Source organism: Apteryx mantelli, chromosome 3, assembly GCF_036417845.1.
Source record: "Apteryx mantelli isolate bAptMan1 chromosome 3, bAptMan1.hap1, whole genome shotgun sequence".
Taxonomy (NCBI): domain Eukaryota; kingdom Metazoa; phylum Chordata; class Aves; order Apterygiformes; family Apterygidae; genus Apteryx; species Apteryx mantelli.
The window spans coordinates 137,803,672-137,818,797 of NC_089980.1; the positions used below are offsets into that span (position 1 = coordinate 137,803,672).

The 15,126-nt window shown below is 40.9% G+C and overlaps 1 protein-coding gene across 3 annotated transcripts in view; it reads left to right on the forward strand.

Moving 5' to 3' along the window:
• The window catches only part of INTS9 (integrator complex subunit 9), a 71,555-nt gene that overhangs the window by 19,041 nt on the left and 37,388 nt on the right, over nt 1–15,126 (forward strand). For all 3 annotated transcript variants that reach the window (XM_067294445.1, XM_067294446.1, XM_067294447.1), the window contains exons 7-9: nt 2,510–2,630; nt 4,743–4,877; nt 10,019–10,130. In XM_067294445.1, the coding sequence (XP_067150546.1) occupies nt 2,510–2,630; nt 4,743–4,877; nt 10,019–10,130 (368 nt within the window). The remainder of the gene's footprint in view (nt 1–2,509; nt 2,631–4,742; nt 4,878–10,018; nt 10,131–15,126) is intronic.

Below are 15,126 nucleotides of genomic sequence, written 5' to 3' on the forward strand. Positions count from 1 at the left end.
AGCGTGAATGGAACTGATTATTATAACATGTGAGCAAACATCTACTGATCCACAAATTAACACCTGGCTAATAGCACACGCAGGGTTGGACTGACATCCATTATTTAAGAAAATGTGATACTTGGTGATTTTTTTAAATACTTGGCTGTTGCTAGAACAGAATACTTATGACTTTTGAGTCTAACTTTAATCTTTCAGCCTGAATAATCACTGTTACTGCTTTACAGTTCAGCTAGTTCTACTCTGAATAGTTAGTATAAAACACAAAGTATTATCTTCATTAGATAAAGCACTGAAACATTTTAAATGCAAATACTATATAAAATATAATATGTTCATTATAGTGGCTTGTGTTTTTCCATTATCGGACCCAGTCTGAACTAATTGCTTAGGAAGTTTTATTACCAATGGTTTTTGTTTTAGATGAGCAGTCTTGTGGAGACTCTGGAGATGCTCAGCCAGGATATCTTTCATCCTGATTATGATTCAGAGGGCTAAAGGGGAAGTTTGCCTCATGAAAGACACTTTGTCGACTACCTGTTTGATGGCTTCTTTTATCTTTCTCTGAAGTGCTTCAAACAGAGTGTTTCCTGAGACAGGGTAGTGGACAAGACAGGCCGACATTCTGATCCAGTTTGGTGTCGCCATTCTTCTTTCCCTTCTAACAGGAACACTTTAAATACTAAATGTTATCCTTTGCATTGAACAGGAGTAAGTGCGTGTTAGAGATTTGGGAAATTGAATCTGTACAGATGCCCGATTAAGAATACAAGTACCTGAGTTTCTTAAACATAAATTTTCTATACTAACTACTGGACCATGCTGCTTCCCAATACCTCTGTGTTTGTCCCTGCATCTATCTCCATACAGCTGTTATGAGACGATCCTCAAGAAGCTGGTTGTTGCCTCTGTGTTAGTAGATTCACTCCAGACTTTAAAATATCCTTCAGTAACCTCCTGTACAAATGAAAAAAAAGTAAGTGACAGGTTGAATGCTAGCAGGGTGACATGTGAGGAACCAGCGGTCCTCACTGTCTCTTATGTGCCACTCAGCAAAGAAAGAAACCACCGGAGACTGGTTCTGCTAGTCTCTGTTGGGGAATCACAGGATATTTACAGTGTAGCCGCAGAGTCCAAGGCTAATAGGAACTTACTTCAATCACCAAGGACAATTCCCCACTTTTCTCCATTACCTGGGAGCTTCTCTTCTGGGAAGAGAAGCTACTTAAAGCATCCAGCACTAAATGCTTCTTATGGTAGGTTAAAGGCTTTTACAGGCAATTTGCTTCAGTGAGATGGTGGACAACTATCCACATTGTCTGGCCTTTTGTTGCTTATGACTTCCCAAAAAAGGCCTAGGACGCTTTGTTTGTTTCCTTAAGCAGTGTGCTTTCAGCCAGCATGTGTTGGAATTACACTTATCACACTAGACCTGTACAGCAGTCTTGGCAAGAGCTGGCCTTAATCCTTTCTTCAGTATCTTAAATTATGGAGGAGTTCACTGACCTAGTAGATATAACAATAAATTAAATTCCTTTAAACAAATTGATCAGAGAAACTTGACCAATTTCCATAAATCATCGGAAATTGGTTTGAATTAGCCTTTGATTTAGCATTGGTTTAATATACGAAAAAAATCCTATTCTTCTTATGCATTTGGCAGCTGTGCTGCTTCCTGCCTCAGTTCATGTTGCTAAGGAAGATTTATTTCCCAGAAGTTAGCCATCTCTCTTTCAGCCTGTGACATTACAGTTCACTTCTTCCCTTGACAACACTGTCCAGCTAACTTGCAGTGTCTGTGAATAGGAGAATGGATGGATTTGTCTTTGGTGTAAAACATCTTAAATACTTCCTTGTAGGGGATCTCAAAGTGCTTTGCCGCGTCAGCTAGTGTATCCTTGCCAATACGCTCTGAAGGCGAGTGATGTGTCTGAGTTGAAAGCACAGAAACCGAGGTGCAGGGGCGCATGCTCCTGTAAGACACTTGCGACAAAGCTGGGAACAGAGTTGGACTTTGTTCATGATCTGGTACCTATATTTTAGTCACAAGATGGTGTCAGTCCTCACTTCTGTTTTCAAATTTTTAGTTTTAGATACTGGGATATACAAAATAGACACTGATCCAAGAGCCCGGTCATCTACCAGTTCTATTAGTGCTTTTCATATTGCCATTTCAGATCAGCCAGCACCTTTCATCAATGGTGAGAATACCACAGGAGCTGCTGTAACACCTTCAGCACAGCTACTTCTTTGAAGAAGGGGCTGAAAGGAACAACAAAGGGAGCTGAAGGGGAGCAATCTTTGGGTTGAGTCAAAATGGGCAATGTGGTTCTGTTCTTCAACAGCCAGACAATCTTACTCCTCACTTTGAAGCACTACGCATATTAAAAAAAAAAAAAGAAAAAAGAAAAAAAAAAAGAAATCTAAGATGTGGAGATAAAAATGGGAATAAAAGCTGGTGGTCTTTCAGGAAGCTCTGAAAATGCCCTGATCCTGTTGATCTTTGCAGGTTGCTGCCCGCCCCTCTGAAGGACGCAGTGGAGGTATCTATGTGGAGGAAGTGCTACACTATGCCGGAAGTGAACGCTGCGCTCAGTAAGATCCAGATGGTGGGGTATTCTCAGAAAATTGTGAGTATCTTTAAAGCTATCCTCAGGTCAACAGTAACAACCCCTTGTTTCCCAGTCATTCTCTGGAAGTGCTTGAGAAAAGCCCTTCCTTTTCTATTTTCCTTCTAAGTCCTGTATAAGACTGGTCTAGTAACCCTAGCCTAGAAAAGCAAAACAAGGTTGTTTTCTGTGTCTCCTAGTATATCCCACTCTGCCTCGTAGGGAGGTTCTTCTCTGGTGGAAATCAGGGAGTATCCATTTGCTCCTCCTCTTCCTCAGGGGACGCCAATTTTAAGGCGTACCTGGCAGTTCAGAATTGAAGGCTGGCCCACTGAGAGGTGGGAGGATGTACCAAATGAATGCATCCTCTTTGTCTGTAAGCCACATCCCCTTCTGAGTTACTGTATCTCACTTCTGGGAATCTTTTGAGTGCTTTAGCCTCCACTTTCTTTTATGTGGCAAATTAGGTATTGTAAACAAAACGTAATGGTCCAACCTGAACTTTAAACACTCCTTTTCCAAAGGGTTCCTTGCTAACAAACCTGGCTGACTGTAGCTCAGTGCAGAGTCTAGAATAAACTGAGCTAATAATTTTGTAGTCGCAGATACACTGTTTGCTTTTGGCTTGTGGGCAGCATGTGGGCCTTGATACCTCCTATCATTGCTCAGAGCCTGAGGAAATGAAAAGGTGGATTAAAGTAAGTTGTTACCTTAAAGTTGTTACTTACTCTGTTTTTTTAAATCCATGATCCACTGAAGTTCGGGGCACGTTGAAGCTGTTACTGTTTACGTTTAAGATAGTTTGAGAAGCCCTAACCAGTGCTGCTGCCTACTAAAGTTTATGGATTTGTGTTTGTGCAGTGCTGCGTTATGGTTGCTGTAAAAAGACTTGAGCCACCATTGACCTGGCTGCTGACATGAGTAACAACTGAGCTCTGTCTAGCAACTGAATGTTTGAGCTACCGATGCTGAAGGCACTTAGACTTCCTCAGTATCCATGGGCGATTACTGTTCATTTTTGGCTGTCTTCACAGTGTGGATCCCTCCCACCTAATTTTAGATTTCTGCATCTGAGCCAATCATTCAGAATTCTTTTATAGTTACTAGAAAAAAAGAGGCATTTCTAGAGTATATTTTATCTCATCCCAAAGCAAACTTTGAAAAGTAATCAGAGCCTCGTTAGCCGGTTAACCCAAAACATGGCATCAGGAATGGTTTGTTGTTCATGCTGCATGTCTCTGTATCAGCAGAATCTGGAGCCCTGGCTTATAAACTCTGGGAGATGGAGACCATGCATTGTTTTGTGGGGCATCCAAATGTGTATTGGGATGCTAGAAAAATCATTAGTATTACATGAATTAGATACTTGTTCTATTATTCAGTAACCAGAAAGTAGATCACATTAGGGAGGTATGTGTGGAGGCTTATTTTCCTCTCTCAAAACAAATATAACACATTGCTGTGTAAAGATAAAACAATACACTTTCTCATGACACCTGGAAAGGAGACAAATCTCAGGTTGCTTATGCTCAAAGCTCAAACTGAAATTTGGCTTGGGTGTGTGGGAGGGGGGGAAGAGAGGTTTCTAAATCACCGGTAGATAGTGTTTGAAAAGAAATAGAATTGATGAATGAGTTTGTCTTTAAATTTGTATTTTTCCCAGCAAAATGTGTAACCCAAACATATATGACTAATGTATCAGTACAAAACTACTCGCCCTTCTCTCTCCCCTGCTGGCCAATTTCAGTCAAATTTAACTAAAGCAACGTAGAGGCTTCAAACACGTAAAGTTTCTATAAGCTTCCTAAATACAGGATGGCCAGGCAGAGGATTAAGACCCCAGTTAATTTCTATGTTGAGAGGAATGGTGCAGTGTGAACTCAGATGCCAGAGAACTTTCATGGAAGAGAGACCTCATGAAGGCCCTACCTCAGGAGAAGCATTGCTCAGAGCATGGGTCCTGTTAGATGTGGGGAAATAGAAACAGCAGACATAAAGCTCAGGAAACTGGCTTCATAAAGCCCTTGAATAGCAGAATTATTTTTTTTAATTGATTCCACTGATGATAAAATGACCTGTTCTGACTTCTCCTGGGGGCTCTCTCAGGTTGATTTGTCTCAACTTGTGTTTCAGGAGCTGTTCGGTGCTGTGCAGGTCACCCCTCTCAGCTCAGGCTACGCCCTTGGAAGTTCCAACTGGATTATCCAGTCGCACTATGAAAAGGTTTCCTATGTTTCAGGATCTTCCCTACTTACAACACACCCTCAGGTACAGCCACTTTTCTGAGTCCTCTGCTGGGGGAGGTGGTTTTTCTCAAAAAAACCAGGAGGGCTCACACCAGTTGGGATCAGGTGTAGTGCAGAAGCTGTACAAATGCACCTCAGTTAGCAAATGGCTAAACTTTTAGGGGGCGTTTAGCAGACCTACCACCCTGATAAGAGGATAGGTATCAATGGGTGCTTGGGAAAGACAACCAAAATTCTGTGTTACTGATAATTTGATGTCAGCCTGCTTACCAGATGTGAAATTCTCCTTCACCTTAAACAGGAAAATTCCAACAGTGTTAAACAATAGAGCATTAGTAACTTTTTTTAAAATCCATATTTCGCTGAAGAGTCTTTACAGACAGTTCACAGACTGCTTCTATATCACTTCTGAAACATCCTTCCTTGGAAGAAATGATAGCTAACTGGCTGCCAACATTTCCACCCTGCTCTGCTAAGGGCAAAGTCTTTATAGTGCTGTAGATGTAATTTCCAGTAAATTAATTCTCTCTAGATCCATAAATTCTCAGTGGAGAGAATGGCTTGAAGTTTGCAGTACTATGTGCTTTAGAAGTTGTCAAAATAGTTGAAAGCAATATTAGCAGGAGATACTTAAAAATAATTTAGAAAATATGTCAGGTTCATGATTAGTAAGTAATTTCCCCCAAGGTGAGTATCTTCTAAAGAGCTTTGCTTCTGAGCATCCTTCATTTAAAAGCTTTATCTCAGGAGCTGAACAACTACAACAGATAAACCCTCCTTAATAAGATGACTGTACTCAGCTGTATGCAGTGTATCGGAGTCTCTAGATCCCTTTTTCTCTTCAACCTCGTGCTGGCCTGGGTTATGATCTTTCATGACCTTCTAGTGAAGGAGCAGCTGCAGTATTTGACAATACATGTATGGAATATTTCTGTGAGGAGAAACTTTGTGCCGTAGGAAGTGGCTTGGGTAACTGAGAGTGCTTTCTGTTCACTGACATGAAGTGCTGATTCAGTACTGTGATTCTATAAGCCTCATTTATTAGGTTAAACTGAACACATTTCCTCATTCTCCAAAGGTGAGCATTTGTTTGGAAACTTTGGGTGAAATCCCCTTTTTTGTTTGGAAACGATCTCCCTGTGGAGGGGAATGGTGTGTGAATGAGCTGCCTGGTAAGAGCCCAGCCCACGGGCAGCGGATCTGCTCTCACTTACTCCAGCCTGCAGGAGAAATAATAGCAGTTAAGATAGGGTGGTTTCAGCTTTAAAAAGTGCAGAAAAAGGCCTGCCTTAATCAATAGGGAACATCTCTGGTTGCTAACAAGAGATGAAACCTGGACTATGCACTCTGCTGACACTGGTGTTTGTCCCACATGCCATAAACCCTCTCTAAGAGCCTCACTTTTTAGCAGACAATCTATCACTCTTCGCATTAGTCTATATTAACACATAGCTTGAAGGACCAGCTTACCAAGCAGTTGAAATTCCTGTCAGACTGCCTTTTCCTTGTTATTTACCATGTCACAAATGTTAATGAATATCGTTTGCTTATCAGATATCATCATCGTCTTGTATTTGCTACCAGACTTTTGATGAAAACAATGGATAGTTTTTGGCCTAGTATTGATCCCCATGAACACCATTATAAGCTCCTACAGCATGATGATTCTATAAAGACTAGTGGTCTTTGAGACCTGCCAAGCAGCTCTTCATCTATTTGATGTATTTGACAGATATTATATAGTGATAACAATGTCTTGAGTGGCACAAAGTCAAAATTATCTTCAACAAACCAGCGTTTTTTTCATCATGGAATGAAAAATCTTTTATCTGACAAGACCTGTTTTTCCACAAAATCATGGTAAGCAGTCTTAATGAAATTCCCATCTTCTCACAGTGTGTGAAAACAGTCACTACTGTTTTCCTAGAAAATGATATCCAGTTAATCAGCATATGTTTATTTAAAAACATATCCTGACCTTTTTGAATAATAGTGAAACATTAGCACTCTTCCAGTCTTCTGGAACTCCCTCCATAGTGATTAAAAATGAGCATCAGTTGTCCAGGGTCTCCTTAGGAGTTTGTTTAGGATGATGAAGTGCCATTTATTTGGGCGTACTGCTGGAAAAATGTTTCTTCCTCTTACATCTTGTCTAATATTCACAGGAGAAGACTGGAAAGCGCTTCCTTCTCTAAAGGTACAAACAGGATGGAGTTCGTCTCACCAACCAAAACTGCCCCCTGCCACATCTTTCTCCCGTATCCTCCCCTGTGCCAGCACTGTGATTTATGTGATCGTACAGTGAAGTGCGTTGCAGAACTGATCTTGCTGAAAAACAAAACTTTTTGTTTGTTTTTTGCCAGACTAATTCTAGCCCCTATTGGATCCCTCTGTGCAGTCAGACAAGTGCTTGTGCAGGCACAGCGAAGATGGCAGCATGGGTGGGAATTAGCAGCTAGGAAGAGGAGAGCGGGATCACTTCTTTGGTATAAATTCTGGTTTAAAGTTTTCATGAAATTAGACATCCAAGTTGCATCTATAATCAGCAGAGAGTTAAGTTACATCTGTAATCAACCTGTCTCTTTTAACAGCAGGTAGAATGTGAGATGTAGCTTAAACATATTAGACATGGCCCGGGGTGTATAGATATCTAAAAGTGGGTACAGTGAGTGCTGGCTGTTGGGGTTGATCTTGGATGCAGCAGCAGGAATCTCATTTGAAATCCTCAGTGGGTCTTCGTGAGAAGTTGTAGTGAGAGATTCAGCAAGACTCTATCAGCTGCTGAAAATAACTGAAGAGCTTTAAAGGGTTTGTCTGAGAGTTACGTCTGGCACCATGAATTGTTCTCCTTACTTCTGTGTTCTGGCAGATGTTTGCTATTAAAAATCTTGCCTCAACCTCTGCTGAGGCTCGAATTGACACAGTTGCCTGTTGGCACCAAAGTAGAGAAGAAGTTGACAGCGCAGGTTCAGACATGTCACTAAAAGCCTTTTAAGACATCTTCTTTACATTAACCCACAAAAATCAATGCAAGCCCTCTCAGTGCAATAGCAGCTGGAATTATGTGTATCTAATATGGCATAATCATTATGTACATTATCACAGGCAGATTCGATATTATTTTTTATTGCGTTATTGGCATTTCATTTTCACGAACACACGATAGAGAGACAAAGATTGTGATAAATCTCATTTAACAGGTCTGGTCCTACAAGATGGTGCACCACGTAGACTTCTGGCAAAATTGGTTCCCCTGCACATTTGACAGTGCAAGGTCTTTCTCTGCCACTTAAGAATGGCACTGGTGGACTGTGAGCAAGGGAATTGTACAGGGATCTTCTGAGTTCAGTAGAGGAAGTCACTTCATCAGTCTTCTAGGTGGATGCAGAAACCTTTCCTGGTTGGTGAGATTGAAGAGGGTCTATGGAGAATAATATCCATGAAATACCACTCAGCTGGCTACAGTTGCCCTGCTTTGCTTGAACAGTAGCGGTAGAAAGTGCATCCCAGCCTAGAGTGAGGCTAAAAGCTAACATTTCAGCATAGCCATACTGCATCTGCAGAGGGAGAAGTGGATTTTGCCACTTCAGGTTGGGTTCATACTAAATTTTGAGTGTCAGGAATATGTATTTTCAGTATCAGGTCCCACTTAAATATAATTTCAGAATCTCTACTGTATGTTTGCTAATGGAGAGAAGTGGACATGCATTTTCATTCTGCTTTATTAAAGTGCTAGTAAAACATGTCAAATGATCAGCCTCCGCGAAAGAAGTGGGAGCCTTTATGCACAGTTAAGGCAGAAGCAACATTTGCTTTAACATTATACCTCCTGTCAGCAGCAAAGTTGCCACGCTGTTTCCTTGGACCATTTAATCGTCGGTCCCTCTGCTAAGTGTGCAAGCCGAAGGATTGGCTGTGCGGGTGTAAACTCTTCTGTCCAGCAGGAAGCAGACGTGGCATGGATAGAAGGCGTGTTAGATGATGCTCTTGATAGCCACCCGCAGCACTTCAGCAGCATAATCTGGGATTGTACCTGTGACTGCAGGGTATCAGTACAGCATACGCTGTCGACCCAGCAGATCAGAGGTTTTACCCCTGTGAAAACATCAGTTTCACTTTGACACAGCTTAGCCCCAGTAGAGCCTTCAAAGAAAGATTAAATGGAGGCATAGTGCTGATCTGATTCACTATGGGAGACTGGTAAACCAAGTCATGTTTGATTAGTTTAGCTTTGGTGTTGCACTGAGGACACTACTTTTTCTTTCCTTTTCTTTTGTTTTATACAGTTAAATCTGTGATTTTTCAGCTGTTTCCAGATATTAGCTTTTAAGGAAATATTTATCTGTTTGGCCTGGTATTATAGCTACATTTAAAAAAGTAAGAGATGCGGATGATTATTTCTTAGATGAAGAAGCAAAATTAAACAATATTAGGGATTCTAAAACAATTTATCTATTCTACCAGCAGTAGCTATTTCCCATTCCACTGAAACAGACCTCTGAAAAAGCCTGCACAAACAAAATTTATCTTAAGTGAGTGTTTGAAAGTCACAGTTGTAATACTGCAGGCAGCAGAGCAGACTTCAGAGTCAAGGGAGGCTCCGGTGCAGAGTTCAGATTCATACACAAAATTTAGGGCTTCAAGCCCAAAGCTCCTTGCTGATCTCACCTCTGTCAAAAAGAATCCACGGAATGGTTGAGGAAAATGGTACTAACCCTCTAAACAAGCAGAGAGCCCTGGAGATCAAAGCTGACACCTTGGATTGCACAGGGAGGCTAGCTGGAAACCAGCAGCCGGAGATAGGAGCGCAGGTGTTAAACCCTTCCTGCCTACCCTGCCACATCCTCAGCAAATGATTGTCTTCAACGTTCAGCTCCTAAGGCCATGAGATGATTAGTCTGTGGAGAATACTGCTTTGAGATGGATCCAATTACAGTTCAGTTGCATGTTTTGTGCTGTAATATGCAGGTAAACAGTTGTATGTGTTTTTTATTAACTCTAGTTGCGTTTCCACAGATAGAGGGATGTTAAGTTTCAAATGTTCCATGTTCTCCTTCTTGGTCACTGTATTTTTTTTTTTCTGTATTGCAGTCCTCTTGATGCAGACCAGAGAAACCTCTGTTATGACTGTTACTGATTTTATTTCACTGTGTTCTGTTTCAGCCTATGGACCAGGCTTCTCTTAAAAACAGTGATGTTCTCATCCTGACGGGTCTTACACAAATCCCTACAGCTAACCCAGATGGCATGGTAGGAGAGTTCTGCAGCAACTTGGGTAGGTCATTGTTGAAAGCAGTCTTTTGCTTATTTTATCATCCTATTCATTGCCTTGGGTGGGAAATAATTCTGAGATTCCTGGAATTGAGTAAGTTGTCCAGCTATAGCTTCTGGCATAAAACTAGCTGTTTAGATTTTACGATGTGCTTCTGATGTCATTAATACAGTAAGTGCTTGGAGAGACACAAGTTGTACCTAAAATGTTTTGGAATGGAACAGGTATAATGAGATTTAATCATCTGCTGCTCTTGGTTGCTAAGTATGTCACTTAGCTGCCAACAGCCTACGTGTTGCCTAGGCTTTGGATATCGTTCCCAGCTGAAATATTACTATTTCCTTCCTGTATCTCAGCCAGTGTAAAATTGTTACATGCTGTTTTTATGACTTTCAGTTTTGAAAACAGGCACATCTGCTTCCCTTCTTACACCTGATTTTTAAATATATCAAAAGCAAACAGTACAATCTCTGTTTAAAAAAATATATTGAGATATATTTATAGACCCCAGAAATATAAAACCTAATCAGACGCTTTCACAGCTGGAAAAGCTGATAATTGCAAAGCTGTGATATCAGTGTGAGTGGCAGCATTTTTCAGCCTGTTTGGAATGTGACATCCAGTGCTGTTCTTTTCCCCCCTTCCCCCACTTCAGCTCCTCCGTGCTCTCACCCTTCTGTCATCAAACCACTTGCTCATATTTGTCCTGCTGTGTATTGCCTGCACTTCTTGCCTGTGTGAATGTACTCTTGGAGAACAAGAAAAGACAATACTTTCTTTCCATTTTAAAATCCTTGTGCATATTCACGGAGGCTGAATATCTGTGTACTGTCTGAAAATCCCACCCTAAGGCTAACATGGTAGTGAAAAGGAAATAATACAAGGGATGTGGTAGATTCCTCCAGGAACCAACAACTCTAAGTCAAAATCAAATATCCCTATTTTGGACAAACGTTTCAGTTCAAACAGGAGTCATTGGTCCTGATGTGGGAAGTACGAGGTAAAATTATATGTTCTTTTTTTTTTGTATGAGAAGACAAGTTAAATGATCATTATGTGGTATAAATACTTATTAATAGGGTGTGTTTGGGCATTTTGTAAGAACAGTCATCCTGGGTTAGGCCAAAGATCCTCTCTGCCAACACCATGGCTCCAACAGCAGCCATAAGCCGATGTCTAGAGAAAAGTAGAACAGGGCAAGGTTATGTGATACTTTCCCCTCATAATCTCATGTCCTTCAACTATTTTTGTTTCAGGAATTTCCTGAATCAGATGTGGCTTTTGTGTAGTTAGTAATGCTCAGTGGATTTCTCTTCCAGGAACTTGTTCAGCCTCCCCTTGAAACTGTATGAGTTCTCAACACCTGTGACTTCCTTTCCTAGGTGATGCATATGTTTGTGTGTGTGCGTGTGTGTGTGTGTATATATGTATATATGTGCGTGTGTGTGTACAGGCATACCTTGTTTTATTGCTCTTCACTTTATTGCGCTTTGCAGATATTGCATTTTTTACAAATTGAAGGTTTGTGGCAACCCTGCGTCGAGCAAGTCTGTCGGCACCATTTTTCCAACAGCATGTGCTCACTTTGTGCCTCTGTGTCACATTTTGGTAATTCTCGCAGTACTTCAAACCTTTTCATTATTATTATATCTGTTATGGTGATCTGTGATCAGCGATCTTTGATGTGACTATTGTAATTGTTTTGGGGTGCCACAAACCGCACCCATATAAGACGGCAAACTTAATCAATAAATGTTGTGTGTGTTCTGCCTGCTCCACTGACCAGCCATTCCCCTGTCTCTCTCCTTCTCCTCGGGCCTCCCTATTCCCTGAGACACAACAATATTGAAATTAGGGCAATTAATAACCCTACAATGGCCTCTAAGTGTTCAAGTGAAAGGAAGAGTCGCACATCTCTCACTTGAAATCCAAAGCTAGAAATGATGAAGCTCAGTGAGGAAGGCATGTCGAAAGCCGAGACAGGCCGAAATCTTGGCCTCTTGTGCCAAACAGTTGGCCAAGTTGTGAATGCAAAGGAAAAGTCCTTGAAGGAAATTCAAAGCACTACTCCAGTGAACACAGGAATGATAATGATAAGAATGCAAAACAGCCTTACTGCTGATATGGAGAAAGTTTTAGTGGTCTGGATAGAAGATCAAACCAGCCACAACATTCCCTTAAGCCAAAGCCCAATTCAGAGCAAGGCCCTAACTCTCTTCAATTCTGTGAAGGCTGAGAGAGTTGAGGAAGCTGCAGAAGAAAAGTTTGAAGCTAGCAGAGGTTGGTTCATGCGGTTTAAGGAAAGAAGCTGTCTCCATAACATCAAAGTGCAAGCTGAAGCAGCAAGTGCTGATGTAGAAGCTGCAGCAAGTTATCCAGAGGATCTAGCTAAGATGATTGAGAGGGTGGCTACACTAAACAACAGATTTTCAATGTAAATGAAACAGCCTTATATCAGAAGAAGATGCCATCTAGGACTTTCATAGCTAGAGAGGAGAAGTCAATGCCTGGCTTCCAAGCTTCAAAGGACAGACTGACTATCTTGTTAGGGGCTAATACAGCTGGTGACTTTAAGTTGAAGCCGATGCTCATTTACCATTCCAAAAATCCTAGGGCCCTTAAGAATTATGCTAAATCTACTCTGCCTGTGCTCTATAAATGGAACAACAAAGCCTGCATGACAGCACATCTGTTTACAACATGGTTTCCTGAATATTTTAAGCCCACTGTTGAGACCTACTGCTCAGAAAAAAAAGATTCCTTTCAAAATATTACTGCTCATTGACAATGCACCTGGTCACCCAAGAGCTCTGATGGAGACGTACAACGAGATTAATGTTGTTTTCATGCCTGCTAACACAACATCCATTCTGCAGTCGATCAAGGAGTAATTTCGACTTTCAAGTCTTATTATTTAAGAAATACATTTCGTAAGGCTATGGCTGCCGTAGAGAGTGATTCCTCTGATGGACCTGGGCAAAGTAAATTAAAAACCTTCTGGAAAGGATTGACCATTCTAGATGCCATTAAGAACATTTATGATTCATGGGAGGTCAAAATATCAACATTAACAGGAGTTTGGAAGAAGCTGATTCCAGCCCTCATGGATGACTTTGAGGGGTTCAAGACCAGTGGGGGAAGTAACTGCAGATGTGGTGGAAATAGCAAGAGAACTAGAATTAGAAATGGAGCCTGAAGATGTGACTGAATTGCTGCAATCTCATGATAAAACTTTAACAGATGAGGAGTTGCTTCTTATGGATGAGCAAAGAAAGTGGTTTCTTGAGATGGAATCTACTCCTGGTGAAGATGCTGTGAACATTGTTGAAATGACAAGAAAGGATTTAGAATATTACATAAACTTAGTTGATAAAGCAGTGGCCGGGTTGGAGAGGATTGACTCCAATTTTGAAAGAAGTTCTATTGTGTGTAAAATGCTATCAAACAGCATCGCATGCTGCAGACAAATCCTTCATGGAAGGAAGAGTCAATCAATGCAGCAAACTTCATTGCTGTTGTATTTTAAGAAATTGCCACAGCCACCCCAACCTACAGCAGCCACCATCCTGATCAGTCAGCAGCCATCTGCATTGAGGCAAGACCCTCCATCAGCAAAAAGATTACGACTCACTGAAGGCTCAGATGGTGGTTAGCATTTTTTAGCAATAAAGTATTTTTTAATTAAGGTATATACATTGGTTTTTAAGACATAATGCTATTGCACACTTAATAGACTACAGTATAGTGTAAACATAACTTTTATATGCACTGGGAAACCAAAAAATTTGTGTGACTCGCTTTATTGCGATATTCGCTTTATTGCAGTGGTCTGGAACTGAACCCGCAATATCTCTGAGGTATGCCTGTATATATGTGTGTGTATATATATATATGTATGTGTGTGTGTGTGTGTGTGTGTGTGTGTGTATAAATAAAAGCTATATATTTGTATGTATGTATTATGGGTTGTGTTTCATTGTTTTCAAACATTTTAGTGCTATTACCCTTATGAGTTGTGACAGGTGAGCTTAGGTTGCCTTGCTGCACCAGATGTGCTGCCCTTCTCTGTCCCTTCTGGATGCATATGGGGGTTACTGCCCCCATGACAGATGGAAGCACGATAACAACCTACCATCTTACCTTAACCCACCAAGAAGGTGGGTTTGAGCTGAGGTGCTAGACTTTGTACTGGGGTGGCTGAGGAGTGGTATGTGTTGCCTTACTGCCAACTCTGCTGCAAGGTCTTACTGTCCAACAGATGTGCTCTTGCAAGAAGCGTGGAGGTCGCTGGTATCTCAAACTGCAACAGCTATTTACTAAGTGAACAAGCGTGACACTTTTGTTAATTATAATGTTTTTAAAATATTAAACAAAGTCTTAAAGCTGTAGCTTGGGCCAAAGCAAAATCCAAAAGATGAATGCGTATAAATAAGTGTATTACATGCATAGATACAGGTGAGTGTTATCTGCACAAGTTGCTCTGGTTTACGGAAATATTCTGAACTATTAGGAAGGTTTTGCGGTCTTCAAGCCAGCTTCTATCTTGAATGAAATAAACTCAGAGAAATCAGAAAACCATTAAAGATCAAAGGAAGATACAATGTTAAAAGGATGCCACTGTAAGAATCTGGAATTTGAGTGGCATTTGCCAAAAACTGCAGTGACTTGGAGAAACTAAATGATTCTATAAAGAAGCAGTGGTAGGGCTGACCCTTACTTGACACCAGCAGTATTACCAGTAGTATTTACACGTCCACCCCAACACCAAGAGAAGAAAATAGTGAATCAGTTTTCTTGCAGATGTGCAAAAAAGTCCAAAAAAGCAATAGGTTACTGTGAAAAGCAATTGAGTAGGCAAAACTGATCACAGTGATTTTCACATATTTTTTGCATTTCAAAAATGTTCAGAGGACTTCACAAGAAGCTGAAAATATACTAGCTAAAAACTCTAAAGCAGACACTGGAAATTTCCCAAGATGTGTATCATAAGGTAATGGCA